Source organism: Tetranychus urticae, chromosome 1 (genome assembly GCF_039701765.1).
Source record: "Tetranychus urticae isolate SD_2017Ah chromosome 1, NJAU_TeUrti_SD_1.0, whole genome shotgun sequence".
Lineage (NCBI taxonomy): Eukaryota > Metazoa > Arthropoda > Arachnida > Trombidiformes > Tetranychidae > Tetranychus > Tetranychus urticae.
Window position 1 is genome coordinate 25,132,843 of NC_142958.1, and position 18,853 is coordinate 25,151,695.

The following is an 18,853-nucleotide window of genomic DNA, read 5'->3' on the forward strand; positions in this document are numbered from 1 at the left end:
ATATTACAAGCAACAATAGAAGATGAACTTGCAAATGGCACATGAATAAACTGCGAAAAATTGACTCTTCACAAGTTTCGGCAACAAAAAGTCGAATTGCATTTTCAACTAATAACTTGCTGCAGCAAACTGTGAAAACTGTAAAAACAAATGCTTAAAGCTAAAGATTTTTATTGATGCAAATGTTTTTGCAAGGCAGTTTTATTAAATTTTATTATCATTGAACAGTTCTCACTGTTCAATGTTCGCTTGCAGATCATTCTAGTTACCTTGATTGAAAAGAAGAGCGATAAAGGCAAGAAGATAACAATCAGTATCACAGAAAAAGTGGTCAGTAGATAAGCACATGTACCAGGATTTTCACCAACTGTGGCTGTTGAATCGAAAAGAACATAAGAAAAGGTTAAAGATGATTGAATAAAGAAAAGTTATATTGCTGAACAATGAGAGCATTTAAGTTTGTACACCTCCAAAGATCGACAGTATCGTCGAATCTCTTAACACTTTTCTTTCCCACTCTCACCCACAGAATCCACCAACAATTTCACTCAGGAAGTTGGTTTATGCATCTTTTTGCCTTTAAGATTCTGTAATTTAGCTGAATTGGGATAACTTTAGAGCTATTTTTGTTAAACAAGTAAATCTTTTGAATCAACAATAAAAGTCCAATGAAGTACGATCTTTTCTTTCTGAATCCCTCGAAAAAGTCTTAATCATCGCTTAGTCTATAGTCTTAAGCTTGTTCAAATTCAAAATCAATTCAAAAAGTCCTTTTATAAAATCTAGAACAATTTATGCTGCTTTACCTAAATCAAGGACCAGAAAACGAACTGGCATTGGGTTAAAGCTATGGACCTTTTTCAACTCCAAATGATTGTTTATGCAAGTTCGTTCCTGAGTTTTTCAAGTTGAAAACAAGAGCGTTTTCGCTCAAAAAATGGTTCGAAAAATGAAATCATTCGACTGCAATCAATTTCCAATTCCATATCAATATTTAAAAGGCTAATCTCACAAGTGACTTGTTAGTTCAACCTTTAAGTTTAAGCATTTGGATGTTTGCTATTAGTAGAACCAAAGAAATCTTAAATCATTGAGATATTTTAGCACTTGAGTTGATATGAATGTTTTAATTCATTATTTCGTGGGATTGTCATTTCAATTGAAAAGTTCTGAAACATAAAATCCATCGTTTTGTCATTAATGAACGTTAAACCAAAGCAATCGAACAAAAAAGGAAACATTTTTTGCATAAAATGTATTATTAGAAGCAAAGAAAACAAAATTATTATAAATGTTTTGCTTGTTAAAAAGACATGAATTATTTATGAAAAGCATCTTAAAGGTATTAATGTAAACTTAAATATTTAAATTATTACAGTTCATCTCAAGTCAACTTTTAAACAATTTAAATATTATAATATTTGCATTATTATTTGGTTGTCTCTTCAATTGTAATCTAATTTCATGGATAACAAGGAATGGTTGAGTTGCAATTGTTATTGAATGTGTAATTGAATTGAAATTCAGAGCAAGATTGTCGAGGCAAACAATGGAAACAATGTGAAACAAAAAGGACTAATCATGATGATTCCGATCAGCCAATCTGAATATCATTAGAGTAATTACGTTTGATAGAAACAAAGAGAAAAGACTTAACCATTTACAGAATTCAACATTTCCACTTATGTCAATTAATTAGCTATTCAAAAGTAAATAATTAACTTTCAAGACTTGAAAAATAATTTCAATTTTCTCCTTCCCTTTCCATCTGAACATTGGTTAAACAAAACGTTGAAGAAACGTTGGAAAGGGAATAAATACGGAAAAAAGGTTTTCACTCAAAACAGTTTAATCCATTTAATTATGCAAGTGTGAAAAGTGAGTGGTTAATTTGTTAAGTTAATCAGCAGGTTAATTGTTTTTCAATTTGCACTAAACATTCACAGTTTAAATGAATGAACAAATAATCTTTTAATTGAACGAAGTCGACAATGAATAATTAAAAGGCTTTTGTCAACATTCGTGATATTTCTGTACAAAACTCAAATCTTAAGTTTGCAAACCAAGTTCCAATGAACGACTATCGATTGATCAAGACTGAGATGTTTTGTTTTAAAAACTTCATGTTCCTCAGGCAATATCCATTTGTCCTGATTTTTGTATTTTAGCTGGACAAAAGTTCTCAGTCGATTTCAAGAGTTTAGACTTTCGGTTTTCACCAAACTTCTTCTGTAACATTTGAATATGTTTTATTGATAAAAGTCATTGGGAGGAAAACAATGGATTAAAGTTGTTTAATAGCTTTGCTTGGGTCTTCATGTGTCTGGTTAACTGGGATTGAATTGAACTCCCAGTGCATATCATTGCAAGAGTTATCTCAATTTGCTCTTTATTTTGATTCCTTTTGCTTCGACCAATGGAAATATTGTTTCTCTTGTCAACTCTTTCAACATGTTCAGTAAATTGTATTAAATGTTTCCCTGTTTTCTGTGAAACCTGAAACTAACATTTCGATGTTTTGATAAAATTATCTAATAGTTATCTGGTTGACGGTATTTCCAAATGTCAATGTTTGTGACTTTTATGTTCATGTCCTTTGGTTCAATCACCATATTATTCAAAGGCATGTTAGTCCAACAATAATCCAATATAAACACAATACAAGATCAAAACTCAAACTGATAACTTCCCATGGATTCATATCTATTCATGAGTGAATCCTTTTCCCACAGTATTCCAACATTTCATTATTTTCTTATTTACACCATTTAAATGCAACTTATTCTGAATAATATTTCAGATGAAGTTACATCAGTCTGACCAGCATTTACAAGGAAACAATTGAATTACCTTTGCTTTACCATGAAAATGATGAAGCAAACAATCACAATAACAATAGTAATTGAAACTTTCAAACTCAATGGTTTCTAATGAAAGTAAAGTCATTTGCTTGCAAAGTGTTATTCCAAGTCTATTGATGATGATTTATGATTACAGATAATGATGACAAAATGCTTTCACTTTTCATTTGGTCAATTCTGCCTTTCAATTTTCGATGTTTGCTCAGTCATTTTCTGAACTACCATTCAAGACACAAACCATTTCTGGTAATAATCATATTCCCTGTGATATTGGGTTGATATTTAAAAAAGTCTAGTTTATCATGAGAATCATTTTGGCCAACACTTTTTGGTTCCTTTTTACACACAATTAGGGCTAACAGAAGAGGAAACAGAAATGCTGTGAAAAAGGAAGAAAAGTTTTGATAACTTGAAACAAAGCACATAAACTCAAGTGGCTCGACTATCATTTTCAGTTCATGACCTGACCAGATAATAAATCATTCACAGTCTTACAAGTTTTAGAAGATAAAAAATCTCCGATCTTGAAATCCAAACTCAAGTGAATTGAGCAAAGTGAATAACTTTTCAATCTTTTTCAAAGGTAAAGATCAATTTTAATGAAAATCATCAAACTTATGCTACAATCAAAATTAGCCTTCAAAGGGATTGAAGAAGATATTAAGAGATAATATGATTTATAATAGAAATAAAAAATTCTAAAAATCAGATTTTTCGTTGCAAGCCGTTTTCGTAATGAATTTTAGTCTAATATTCATTGATTTCCCGATCATCTGAACACAATAAAACATTAACAATTGCAAGACAAAATCAGTTGAATGTTTAATGTTTTGCTCTTTGGGTCATCCATTTCAGGTTGGACAATTACGATTAACGGATTTTTATTTTTTCATTGATGCAAAATATCTCAATATTCACGTTAATGTTAATCAGTGTTTTATGAAATTAATCAAGGAATGAATTAGTCTCTAAGAAAGGGATTTTGGAATGAATATGAAACTTTAATTTGAATAAGATTTAGATTTACAAAGTATTCAGAAGCTTTAATCGTGATTAAGCAAAGAACTAATTTGAGCGACTTTAAGGTTCCATAGTTAATCGTCTCGACCTTTTTTAATTGAAATTGGTTCAAATTTGGCTTCGAATGAAACTTTTTTTGTCCTTTCTCTTCGCCCGTTGAAGTTTCATATTTCATTTCAAAGTTGAAGCTGATTCAGTAATTTCATAGAGTAATTTTGTGTGTCAAATCAGCGTGACTGATAATGATGATGATCACAATGATGAGAAAAGTCAATTGAAAACTTGAATACAATTGATGGTTACAATGAAACAGAAATTTTTTCTTCATGAATTTTTTCCTTGAAAAAATCCTTTTCAATGAATTCCTTTTTTTCTTCTTCTTTTTCTTTTCCTTCTTTTCAGAATAAAAACAAGAATCACACTTCTCAATCAGATCAGATCTTTTATCACTCCGTTAAACTTTAGTGAGAGAGCAATAATGATGATGATAAAAATGATGATGAAAATGGCTCAGCTTTTTAGACCATCAGGAGAAAAAGCTCAAACAAGCTGAACAATCTGAAAGAATCATGAATCAGATTTTGGGATGAAATGGGAGAAAAAAAGTGCTCAATAAAGCAGTAAAAAAATATGAACACACTTTTCAAGTGTTACATTTCCTTTTCCCTTTACTTCATCTTTAATCTTATCAAGTGTCACAATATTTTACACTTTTATTTCATGATATATCATTGATAATATTTACAGAGATTTTTATACCCAACAATGAACTGAAACTTGAAAAGATTTGAAGAGTTGAAAGAGAAGAAGAAAATTGTTGAAAAGCTTTTTTTCTCTCTGAAAAGGTTTATGATAAAGTGATTCAAGGAAATCGTCTTATTTCAATCATTTAACCTTTCACAACTAATAATTCATTTAACTTCAATTCAATCCCACTAAACTTGACAATTAACCGGACAACAGTCAAAGATCAATAAAACAAGATTGAAAATACTGAGCGTTTTTTATCCTTGACGGTCGTTTGTATTTATAACTTTTGAACCATAGGTCAGATCTTTATGATATTGTGTCAGTATAATTCCCGAAGAACCATGAATCCAGAGTCTCAAAGACATTCAAGGTCATTCAGTTATTTGACCTCTAATTGACCTTTGAACGTCGTCTCCTGAAAGGTCAAAATGCTTGCAGATCGTTTGATGCTTGGCACATGTTGATAGCCCATGTCGATAGAAAGATACGAGTGTTTATGTAAAGTTCAGTTAATGAATGCTTATTGGTGGAAATTCACTTATTTTCACGACGGTAGCAGTTACCAATATGAGCTAAGCATCAATCGATCTGAAAAGTTTCGAACTTTCAGAAGATATCCTCTTAATAATCCTCCTAATACGTTCCCATGTATTAAAACTTATAATTTTCAATTTCAATGTTGACAGTATTTGCTATGGCGGTTTTGAGAGTAGCGATGATGTTCTTGGTGGCCATGTCCTTTAAAACAACTTCCTGATTGTTTGCAATGCCATCTAAATTGTTTTTTGGTCATATAAGAAATTCGAAAAACATATCAACCCTGATTGCTGGCTCGAGAAAAATGAATTTGTCAAAAGAGAAAGAGTAATTAGTTTCTCACCTGAAAGATACTCAATATAAAGAGAGAAATTTACTTTTTTTGGTTTACAAGAGGTGCCTAAATCAGTTTGGGACAACAGCAATGACTTTTTGGAGGATTTTTGCCGATCAAGAAGAGATCAAAGTGGAGATAAAAGTGACACGGAGGTAACTTATTTTCAAATCTAAGATTCAGTTTTTCCAGCTCATCACCAAGGACATAGACTCCTCAAAGCTTTCATGAAAGAATTTGGATTAATTGCGGGGTCGACCGAGAATACTTATTTTAGTGAGCATAGATATACAATTGCTAAATATGATTATATCTTACACACAGCGCATTTGAACCTTTCTAGAAAATTAGAAGATTTAGACACAATACAATCAGATCACAAAGCAATATTTTCGGAGCTCAAAATCACAAGCTATCCATTAAAGAACTTTCCTCATGGTAGATACGCGAAAGAAGATTGAGAAAATTTCAGAAGAATTATTGGATCTAAAAATTGGACACTGAAAATCAAAAAAGATCATTGAGTTTAGTCCGTCAAAAATAATTTGTGAAATACATCACAATGGGTTGAACCTGATTTCATGAAAAAAATTAAAGGATTAAATGATAATAGTAAAAAAGTTCATTTCGTTTGCTGTTGTGACAAAAATATTGCCATCAATTTTCACCATCGCATTGTTATTGCAATTATGCATCTTCTAATTCAGTTGACCAGAATATTAAGTTTTCCCATTTTGAGGCGCATTTTTGTCAGCCTTAAACATTCTCAATTTATTATAATTTTCAAATGATAATTATGGTCCAAGAATGGGATAATGATACTCAAGATGGATTAACTAATGATATTAAGTTGATGAGAGGATAATCAAGGTTCAATTGCATGTAACCATTATGACATTAAATTGTTATTAATGAACTTTACTTCATCTTCAATCACGATAGTTATCAATCATTGTAAATGCACTTGCAATGTTTGAAAATCACAAAACCAGATAAGAGCTGTTGTTAAAGAGTGAATCAAAAGGAGTAACTCCTACGAATTGATACAAAACAAATTGAAATAATTTTTTGGTGAAAAAAAGAAAGAAAAAGAAGAGCAAAAAAGACATTTATTCTGTATTCAATATTCAGGTTAAACTTCATGTCAAAAGTAAATTATTGTTAGTCAACATTGATAAACGATTGTTGGCCAAATTGTTGACATTCAATATTGCTGGCATGAAGAAAAGGATAAAATGTAAAATGAAAGAAAAGAAACTCTTTTTCAGATATTCATTGAGTTTCACGATTAATGCTTGTTAAACGCATGGAATGTGCAAAAATTGTTATTCCCGGCCAACATTGAAACTCATCTGAATTCATCATAATTCATCAAGTCTTTCCTCTTTACCCAATAATAATGATAATAAGATGGAAAAAGAGAAAAATGATAATTTTCGTTTTCCTTTTTATATCTTTATATTGATGAACTTTGCTGATTTATAAAGGACTGATTAGATGATAAAACACACTCACACACATAAACACACTGATTGTTCATTATCACCAGAATCGTTGCTATAATTTAGTTAGCAAATAGCATAAGTTGCCTGTTCAAACTGTATTTTATTGCTCAAGCAAACTTATCGATAAATCAATGAACATGTTTCTCTCACCATGGAAAGGCCCATGAAAATGATGATGATGATAAATATTGTAAGGTTTGCAGATGAAAACTGTCATCTCAAGAAACACTGAAAGGAGGTTTTACCCTAATTTTGCACCTTACAAGGAATAATAATATTTTCAGTTGTTCTTCTTCAATGAATAAAAACTTGGATAAAGTGAATTATTGTTTTTGACAACATTTTATTTCAACAATTTTCACCATTTCTCATGAAAATATTGCTCTTTAAAATCGATGAATTCAAAACATAAATGTTCTTTGATTCAACCTTTTGGGTCAAAGTTTTCAAATTAAAATATTAAACTCATCTTTACCTTCAACCTTTCAAAGAGCTTTTCTTAAAATTCATTGCTCAAGTTAAACATTTCAATGAATTTCAATGAATCAATGAAAAGCTCAGATGAGTTTAATCAATTTTTCCACAAGCATTTCAATAACAATCATGAAATGCTCAGCTTAGAGAACTTAAAAATCGAAAATCTTTTTTTGGTGAAACATTTTCTAAAAAGAATTAGAAAAAATTTTCTTCGATAATTTCAATGCTCATAAATGTTCATAATGATAATGAAAAGGCTAACGAATAGTTTCAGTAATAAATTGCATTATTATGGATAAATTTTGACACACAGAATCATGTAAACTGTTATTAAATATCAGTGATTATCATGTCAACTGAATAATGATGAATTGAGATGAATCATGAATTTCGTTGGTCAATAACTTGTATCAACATATAATCAAATTATCAATTATTAAAGGGAAAAAAGTTGAAAGTAAAGTTTCCAAAAAATATGTGAAAAGAAGAAAAATGTTGAACTTTAAAACAATTTAGAAACTGAACAATAATCATGAGAAAAATCGGAACTTTCACATTCTATTCATTAACATCAACACATTGTATCATTATAATTGAGCTCAACTTGAAGATGATTGATTAACCGAGAAAATAACTGCAAATAAACATTTGATAAACACAAGAGAGTTGAGCATATTTAAGATTATCATGATGATGATGAGAAGGAAAATCATCTATCAAAGCACATGATAGTCTAAATGAGAAACTTTTATTTCTCTCATCAAAATATTCTGATTCAGGTCAATCAAGCTAATCACTATCATGTGTACACATCAAGTCATTGTACAGTTTCAACTGATGGCAAAGATGGCAGTTTTTATTCAAGTGAATTAGCCAGATAATGGGCCTCGATTCCGTCAACATTCAGCATCCCTTCATCAACTAATACATTTTACTCTTTTCCATTTGATAACCATCATTATTCAATGAACTTTTTTTCCTCTCTTTTCCTTTCTTTACATTTTCACTCCCAATGGGACAGACACTGAACCAAAAACTGTAACCATGTTAGTCTAACCTTTATTCATGCTCCTTTCATCCTCATCATCACACCATTTCCATGCTCATCATTATCCTTATCTTTACGTCCCAACATCGTCCATTCAAGATATCAATTTCAATCCTTTTCTTCTTCTTCTTGAAAGTGAAAAATATCAAAAGCTCAACTAATCACAGAATGCACTTCCCTTTTGACCATAATAACAAACCAATGTCAAGTAATTCATTGTGAAAGCCAACTCTTGGCTCCATTAGAGCCTGGCCAATGGTATAAACATATATTTTTTCACTCCCAGTAACAAGTAATGTTTAATGTTTCAACCTTTAATTAGCATTTTGGTCAAAATTATCGTTTCCCTGTTTCCCTCTTTTCCACACTTTGTAACATCTTATTTCATTTTATCATGTTCATCATAGTTAAATATTATCATTATCATTATTTCTGGGTTTCCTTTCCACCTCCCATTTACATTATTTCATCGCCATTACTTGAGAATGTGAATCACAATTTTGCACTCTTCTTATCTTTCTTCCTCTTCTCCTTCCCTGTCTTTCCACTCATCGACACATCATTTACAGATTGTTGAGATAATTTTTTCGTCTCAAGTGTTATTATTTTCTCATTATCAGACGAGAAAAGAGAGGAAAAAGTTTATCACTTTTCCGTGTTAATGACTTGTTACTGCTAAATTAACCTGAAAGCCAAGCTAATTGTAAAGAGCTAAAAATAAAGTCTCAAATCAAAATGATAACTTGATCAAATTTCAATGAGATTGAGAAAAAAACGAGGTTAATATAAAATAGATTAGCATAGAATCAATCAAACACTTTGACCAAACAAAGCTCACTTTTTGGTCAACTTTTGGTCACTTTTGATAATGGCACAATCAATAAGTGCTTATAATCAATCAAAGGATTTATAAGTTTTCACTCCCAGTCAAGTTGGGAGTTTTGCAAATCTAAAGATAACTTGATGTTTAAGTTTATTGTACTGCTAAAAGCCCTTCAACATCACGGAAATCAAGTCAACTAATTGCTTGTTTGGAAATGACTTCACTTTATAATAACTCTTTATTAGTAAAACTCAAGTTACGAAAATGAAAGAAAATTTATAATTTTTAAGCAAACTTTAATGAACTTGCATCAGACTTGCGATGAGATGATCATGATGAAACAGAATTCTCTCATCAAAAAATGTCATTTTCTTATTTCTTTTTTCTTAGTTTCCACGCGTTTCTCAAATCTAATACATTCTATTCATTTGAGGATTTTTGTGGGTTTTAAAGGTTGTAAGATACTATTCTGATTATTGAACAAAATCGGAAAATTCGATGACAATATGAGTAGAGACAAAAGTTAGAAAACACGAGTTTTATATAGATAAATTGGAAGCGGAAATTTTTTACCAAAAATTCTCTACTTTCAGAAATTTTTTGCAAGGATTTTCATCTACCCGCCAAGTTTGGTTGAAATATTCACAATGCTTTCTGAGACACGTTTTAAGTCTGAGTGAAGCGAAGGCTGATTAATGTTCAAAGGTTGACCTGGAAGGTTGATGAGTTAGGTTTGATTTTGATCCTTGCTGTGAGAGTCTTTGTTGTTTCTCTGTTCAAATCAATTTTTATTTTTGATTTCTTTTATTGCTTAAAATTGGATAAGTTGGAGGACCAGGAAGAAGAAACTGTTTCGATTATCTCGAGTAAATGATTAACTCGACATTGTTAACTTGATGTTGAACATTTTCCTTTCAGAGATTTACTTTTGACCATCAATTGACCATCACCAACATAGATATACAATACATTGATACATTCATATATTGAATGATATACATGTTTTTATCATTGTACTATCAATGTCTCTTCTGGTCCAAAGGAAGAGAGAGAGAGAATGAAAAAGAGTTGAGATATAAATAAATATATTCCTAGTAAAGATAAATCCCATTTAAACTATAGTTTAGACAAAATGCACCCAAGGGTGAAATTGCGGTGGAAAATATCCTTTTCACGATGAATTTATCTTGCCTCTTCTGTTCACATTATACATCAATTATCGATATCAGAATATCATTTACAATAAGAACCTGAAAAGTTGACTAAAACTTTTCCTCATCTCTTTTCATCTCAAAACAAAAACAACAACAAGAAGGAGAATAAGAAAGGAAAACAAAAATCCATTTCCATCCCAGTGTCAAGTGTATTAGAGCATTATAAGACTTTTTTCCTTCGATTTCGTTCAGTTCAATGTTTTAATTAGCATGTTTTCCCTGTCAGAATTAGTTGTTATTGAAAAGGTGAAACAAATGAACGAAAAAAATGAGCTTTAATTACCTGAGAATAGAATGGTTTACCTGTTTCACTTATTCTCAGGATTTGAATGGCTAATTATGAAGATTTAGATTATCATTCAATTGAATCATGTCAACCATTTCTCGTTAACAGTCCATTGAATTCAGTCTATAATAATGCAAATTGATTTTGATATTCCCATCATTTTCACTCCCAGCAACCTTTTGTTGGATAAACTTGCAAACTGAGAATCCTTTTTGTCAGACTTTCTCCCAACGATAATAACTTTTTTGAGCCAAAAGCTGGATCACTGATAAAAGCATCAGCACGAGCTGATAATCCATGAGGAGGTTGGAACAATAAACTGGGAGTAAAAAATGTCAGATGAAATAATTTTTCATCTCACAGTATGACTTTTTATCCAAAAGACAGAGAGTAAAAAAGCTATCCAAGAATCGAGTAAATTTAAGTAACATTTTTTTCCTTCTTACTCAACATGGTAGATAATTCCAGTTAACAAGACTTTTTTTTCTCAGTTTGTTTTTTATCTTGGGCATTGTTTTGCTATTGAATGACTGAGAGCAAGTTGGTAAAATCATTCAACCACAAAGGTCCGGAAGTAAATATACTGAGGCAAATACAAATATACAATGAGAAATGGGAGAGAGAGAAAAGGCAGCAAAAAATGGCAAAAATGAGTTTCAATTGTGAGGCTAAAGGAAAGAATCATGGAATGTTTCGTTCAACATAAAAAAACTGTTATTTACTTTGAATCAAGATTTAATTTGAAATTAAGTGTCAGTAACTCAATTCAATTGGATTGAAAGTTAAAGTCAACAAACAAGCAAACAAAAGCGGAAAGCAAAAAAGTAATCTACTAAAATGGAAAACAAATCTTTACAAAATCATCTACAATTTATAAGAAAAGTAAATCAAACATGATTTACTCAACCGTGTTTCAATCAAGGTTAACATACTTTGCACGCCCAGTTTCAAGCCAAAGCTTCAGGTTGCATTCAAGTCACCAATAGTCACAAGATATAAAAGTTTCTGTAATAAAAACTCAAATGCAAACAAATGGCTTCATTAGACTCACACTCATTAGTCACACACACCTTCACCATCTGAAGGCTCAATGGCTGATGGAATTGGAAAAGATCGCCACAAAATAAACAACTAAATATCAGAAATTGAAATGTCTAAAGACACACAATGTTCAAGTATAATTGATCGACTGAATTGTTGGAAGCGTCGACTGACCACTTAATAGATGAAGTGCTTTCGAAAAAAACATTTTAATAAGTTTTTCTCTTCATCTTTAGCTTCTTAGATTGGCTGTTTACTTGAGCCTTGAAATTGTTTTTTTGAGTTTGGAGCTCTTGAGAAGGATTTACTTGAACATTTGAAAATATTTTTGCAAAAACATGCATTTATATTTATCAATTAAAATTTGCGTCGAAATTTGAAGGTAAAGAATTGGTCTGAGATGTTGTTATTCAAGTCATGAAATTCATTTTTCACTTTTCATGTTAAATTTTATTCAATTCAATTTTTGAAATTAGAAGGAAAAAAATTGCTTCTATTATTTGATAAAAGGTAAATGGTTTTACTTGTTTGCTTCAAGACAAGCAATCTGAACATTACTTGAATTAATCCAATTTTAGTCTACTTATAAGTCATATTAATTTGAACATTTGTACAAACACACGAACAGTGAAAGTTTGCACAAATAAAAGGCGAATATCAACTGGCAGATTGTTATTCTTGCTTTTCCTTGTTCACCTAAAGAGCAACCCTTTGAGCTGTTTTTGTATTTCATTTTTATCAATTTCAACACGCAACAAAGCAATCCAATTATACATTTATAAACATTGAATGAATACACCATTTTACATTTTCTTGTCTACTTATAGATGTTCACATAATCACATTGAGAGCGCTAAAAAGGCAACAAGAGATTCAACATAAAGTGAAACATTTACTGAAGAAGAAGAAGAAGAGTTTCTTCAAAGTTGAATAATATTCAAAGTTCATTGAAAATTCATCTATTCTGTTCAACATAAAATAAGAAAAAACATGAAAAATTCATTGTTGGATAAAATCGCAGAATCGCAAATCTCTAATCAACTTTGCATTCTAAGTTGAGATTTTCGATTAAACATTTGATTCGAACAATAATTTTTGACAATTTTTTGCTCTTCCAAATTCAATAGTTTATCATTGCTCATGACTTCATGGACACGAATTTGATTCTAGTAATTGGGTTGATGGAAGATTCAGTCAACTTAGTAAATATGTAAATGTGTTTATTAACTGTGATACTTTGAATAATGTTGAGTACTTTTGGTAACCAGATTCAAATCAAGTTCAATTTTTCAGCTCAAAATTTAGATTCATACCATTTCTGATTGTATCAACTTTACCTTTTCCTTTCAACTTTTCCTCTTGTTAAATATTTTACATTCACATTCAGTACTTTCAATACATTATTTTATGGTTTAAGCGACGAGCTTGCAGCATTTTTATTGATAATGTTATCACTCATTTGGAACAATATGATAATGCATATAAAATGAAGGTGATCCTGGGATATTGTTCAACAATAAACAATTGCATTAAAATTTCATTACTTTAACCTCAAAAGTAAATGATGAGAATCACAAATATTATTGAAACTAATTCAGGCTTTTTTTTGGTGAGACTGTTTGCTTACTTTTTACCCAACCTGGAAAGTTTATGTATATAATAATTAATAGATTAACATTAAATAACAGTAAAGGTTGTTTGTTTCATTAAAACATTATTTACTTTCACCAAAAGTTCAAACAATGAAGAATCACGCAAAATTTCATGAAATTTGTCGAGTTTCTTCCAAGTTATATTCTGCAATTGCAATTGAATTAAATTCAAAAGGCAACTTTAATTTCAACCTCAATCAACTTGAATGTTAAATAACTAAATGATTTCTGGTTTGAATAGAGTTGGTGACTAGAGTAATGGTTCAGATGAAGGTTGATGTTAAATGTTTTGACTTGACTAAGATCTATTGTAATCAATGTTAGTCTTTAAAGTATCTTGTGAATGAAAGCACGTCTTTCAATTCATTTATCTCAATAATTATTTAAAGATGATGAGCAATGATAAAAAGTTTCAAGTGTTGAGTGAAAGGGTTTATTTGGATCAAATCAATTTTAGAAACAAAAATGTCATTTCAGCGATAAATCAAGTTAACAGATTTCATTTCTTATCCTTGTAATGCAAAATAATCCAATGTTGTCATTTTAAAGTTTAAGTGTGCTTAGTAAACTCGGTTGAACCCTCAGTATAACCTAAAGTCACGGTTAACCAAACCAAATCAAATTTACTCATCAAAGGTATAACCAAATCACAATCGCTTTTACTTCCAATTTTTACACTTAATATTAATATTGATAGCAACTTCAATTCAGTTTTGCACGATTTTTTGGTTGCTTCTTGATGCAAATTTAATTTGCTTCCAATTTTTCGATATCCAGGGACAATTTTATCCTGAGCAATCGTCGATCATATGACTTTTTTCACTCGTGACATAATCTTAATCTAAGGTCTTCCAGCTGAATTTTTGGATAAACTGAAGACTCTTTTGAACATTGATTTGGACCTTTGAGTTACACATGATTCCAACCTAAGCTAATGGGTAGTTGAAGTGAATCCTTGGCAAAGTGAAGCCTTTTGCAGCCTTCGATTGAGCTAAAAATGTATCCAATATCTGATGAGTTGTTTTTAAAAGTAAAGTTTTTCATCTGAAATACTAATCACATTGAGTTAACTCCTTAATGATAATCTAATTACCATGAGCAACATTGTTAATCAGTTAACTGTTATTATAAGATGATGAAGAAAGCTGATTAAAAGCTAATAATGAACAAGTCAAGTGCACCAAACAAGGTAAACCATTAATTTTGTTGCAATCCTTTTCCTTAGACTGGGAATGAAGGAGGAAAAAGTGAAAAGTATAAAGTTACCAAAAGGAAAGATGTAATAAGTTTGAAAAGATTTTTCAAATTGATTATCGATTCTCACATTTTAACGTGCTCATTAAATTGATGATCGAGTTTCATTTGAATGAACAATTGAATGAACACACATGAATATGAATAGAATGACTGAAAATAATTTATAAATTTTTGCAAACATTTTCGACTCTATTAAATCTCTTCTTCCAGCAACCTTTGCCAACAATAAAGCTTAATGGTTATTTAAGGATAAAATGAAACCCGAAATTGACCAAATCACTGATAAGAGCAACTTTATGACAAAAGCAAAAAACAAAATGACTACAAATGTGAATGGTCAACATCATTTGTCTGAAACTTTATGTTTAGTCTGACCTTTGATCGGTCATTTCAACCGTTTGAAAAGCAAGTCAACCTTTATATTGATAAAAATGGTCAACATTCATCCAAATGGAAACAAAGAAAAAGTTCATTTTTTCGTCAATAATTGAAGCCAAATTACAATGTTACCAATGCAAATTGATTGTTGAAATGACTCTTGAAAAGTCTTTCACTTATCATGAAAACTTCAATTGACTTTGTTTCTCTGGAAAGGTTCAATAGGAAAACAATTCGATGCTCATCTTGATAAAAATGATGAAAAGTTATAAATTATGAATTTCTTTTGAATAAAGGGAATGAAGAAAAAAACAATGGAAATGACAGAAACTGAAGAGATTGACTTTTGAAATGTTTTTATTGGTAATGAGAAGCAATGAAAAGTGGAAATGAAAAACTTGACAATATTCAATATGTTCATGATAACAATGAGAGATGAATTTATCTGAACTCTTTTTACTTCACTTTTGTTTGTTTTGATTGAGAGTTGAGTTAAACTATAAACAATCAAATAAGAGTTATGTTTTTGCAACTTACTTTGATTGTTATGAGCAAATAGTTACAATTGGACTAACATTTATTGTTGAAATTTGTACTTCTTTTCCAACTTCTTCTTCTTCCCTTTTTGACCTTCCATTATTTAGATTTTATTATTTGTTATTAATTCAGAACTTTTTTTTCCTCTCTCAGAAGCCTGTTTTTGTCAATATTTTTCTCGATTTTCAAATGGCTTTTACTCATGATAATGGCGAGCAAAAGAATGAAGCTTTCATCATCTTAATCATAATACAAGACGAAATATAATAAGATAAAAAAATATCAACTTGAAGATATTCTGAAATGTTTTTTCATCAACATTTTCAATCAGACTTTTTTTTTCTCTGCAAAAGTTAAGAGTGAAGTTTTTTTTTGCTTTTCTTGTTTCTTTATCTTATTGAAACTGATAGATGACATGGGATGAAGAGGAATGGAAAACATGAAGAGCTGAAAAGATGGAGATGAAAAACGCATGGAAAGTGTATGGAAAGAGCAAGAATAACAAGATGATGGAATGGAAAAAATCAGAGTAAACTGAATGTATTGGTTGAGGATAACATTAAATCTCTGAGCTGATAAAGCTTTATCCGTTATTGGATGAATATCAAGAAAATGGCCAATTTGAAGCAAAAGAAACTTTTCTCGCTTTTCCCTCTCTTACTTTTTATCGCAGTTTTCATTCAACTGTCAATTTCTTGGACAATCTACTTTTTTCACTTTCATCATTCATGATATGGATTAATTGCGTGATAATCAGATTGAATTAGAAAAACATGCTGAAACAAAAGTGAAAAGAGCGAAATTCACAATGAACTGCTGCACGCCTCAGATTCGAACCATAAGCCTCCAAAGATTGAAGAACCACAAGTTCAAACAGACATTTGAAGGTCATTTTCTTCATTTGAAGGTATTTTCAATTTTTTCAGATTAGTTGAATTACAAAATTGATTGATTATTAATTTTTGTCAAATTATAGAGGACATTTCAGCTGATTTTCCTGTTGTAAAACGGTTATTACTCGTCACTGGAGTGACCTTGAGGCTGGATATTTTATTTCGGCGATAATAAATTGTCATATTCAAGGTCATTCAAGGTCATTTTGTGGAAATCAAAAATCATACTGACAAAGTTTGATCATTCTGTCACAAGTGGTTCGTAAGATATCTTCATTCCATATTCGATTTCATTACAATCTCTCAGCGACTTAATTTAATCCGATCAGCACTTGAAATTCCCTTAATTAGTTTACTCACTTTACCAATTCCATTACCAATACTCTTTGTACCCATTGACCAGAAAAGGCCGGGCAAGTAGAAGAGCCAAAAACCAGAACCAAAGTATTACAGAAACTCTCTGGTTGACCATGTTTATTGACATGAAACATAATGTTTCGCCACGGAAATTAACAACTTTAGGCAATTTGCAAGTAGTTGTTGTGGGAAACACATTCAACAATGGATCAATATTATCAGAGTTTGAATGCAGTAATCGTTATCTGGCCAACTAATAAAGCTTTAAACATGTAACAAACATCAATCGATCATAAATTTTTTGCCATCTCTGAAAATGGCGTGAAAATGTCATTTAGAGGTCAAACAGCGGAGTGAACTTGAATGACCTTGAGCGTTAGTGGTCCTCCAGTGCACTTAACTTCGAATCTAGGGTCTGCAGTATCAGCCATTCGTGAATTATGGCCAAAAGGTAGAAAAAACGCCAATACTAAGTGATTTTCACTTCATTGTGGGAAATAAATGTTAAAAATGTTAAATGAGCCTTACTTTAAAGGCTTATTTTAAAACCTAAAAACTTGAAAGGGAAAACAACTCATCAACTTGAATAACAGGGAGTAAATAGTTGGAGCAAGTTTTGATATCGAGCGAATCGTTGCAGAAAGATCATTTAACGTGCATTTAAAATAAAGAAACCCTATTGGTTGTCATTGTGGTAACAGACATGATTGATTTGAGTAACTCGACGAGGCTAAAATGACCATTTAAATGATGTCCTCATTTAGGTCGGTAATTGTATTAAAGTTTTTATTGCAATCCATTTCAATCAGTGAATGAATGTTTAAATGTATTGCCAATAAAATGCACCCATAAAAGTTTAAGCGCAAATAAAAATCAATCCAAAACTTGCAATTGTAATAAATAAAGTTTCCTTCACATTGAAAACTTTTATTCAAATGTTTCAATTATTTGATATTTTGTTTGCAAAAAGTTGCATTTCAATGGAAGATGCAGAGGAATAATAACAATGAATCAACTGATTGTCAGTTCAATTGGTTTATCCAACTTGATTTATGGTGTAAAGAGTATTATCAATGAATTTAAATTGAACCAAATTTAATCTTCAAGCCTTCAACTGACTAGAGGTGGACAAAGTGTACAAGTAATCAAAAGGTTTCAATGAACATTATTGACTCACTGTTTATTGCCATGTCTTCATTTGCCATAATGAAAAGGTGAACATAAAACATGGATAAATATGTTTTTGTCCAAACAATACAATCTAACATTTTGTTTGTCCAAGTTTATCATGAGTAAAGCAAGATTATCTTACAAGTTCCCAATTGATCCTGAAGCAAAGTCCAAGATATGATTTCATCATTGAAAGCCTTTAACAGTGTTCATTTGCTTGGAGGCAAGATAATAAAAGATGAAAATCACTTGTACATCATTATCATCATCATCATCATTCTTATTTTTTCTGCTTCTCTTTTCTTGGATTTCCAGTAAAATCCAATTCACAAAAGACTTTACAACAATAAAAATTTATCCCAAATGGGCATGAAGAGTAAGGCAAAAGAGGAAAATTTGGCCAGCAAAAAAAAGGTCAGCAATCATGTTATGAGGAAGCCCACTTCGCTTATCAATCACGCTTGAGTGAAGGTTAACATGATGAGGGAAACGTTGTCCCAAGAAGACATCCCAGCCCAGTAGTAAAGGCATGATGATGATGAGGCATCAGGCTAATGTGAAAGATTTAAGAGGTTGAACTAGTTTTGTGCTGGTAATGGCAACAGACCAGGGTAAGGAAAAGGCGTAAGAGTTGCAACGATATGGGAATGATTAGGAGGATGATGAGAAGAAGGACGAGGAATTACACTTTTCCTGTGAAGGAGAACTGAATG

General features: G+C 30.9%; 1 protein-coding gene across 1 annotated transcript in view; it reads right to left on the reverse strand.

Moving 5' to 3' along the window:
• Nucleotides 1–18,853, reverse strand: part of LOC107368559 (band 7 protein AGAP004871) — a 38,628-nt gene that overhangs the window by 4,738 nt on the left and 15,037 nt on the right. The window contains exon 3 of the mRNA XM_015936407.3: nucleotides 270–373. Coding sequence (XP_015791893.2) covers nucleotides 270–373 — 104 coding nt within the window. The remainder of the gene's footprint in view (nucleotides 1–269; nucleotides 374–18,853) is intronic.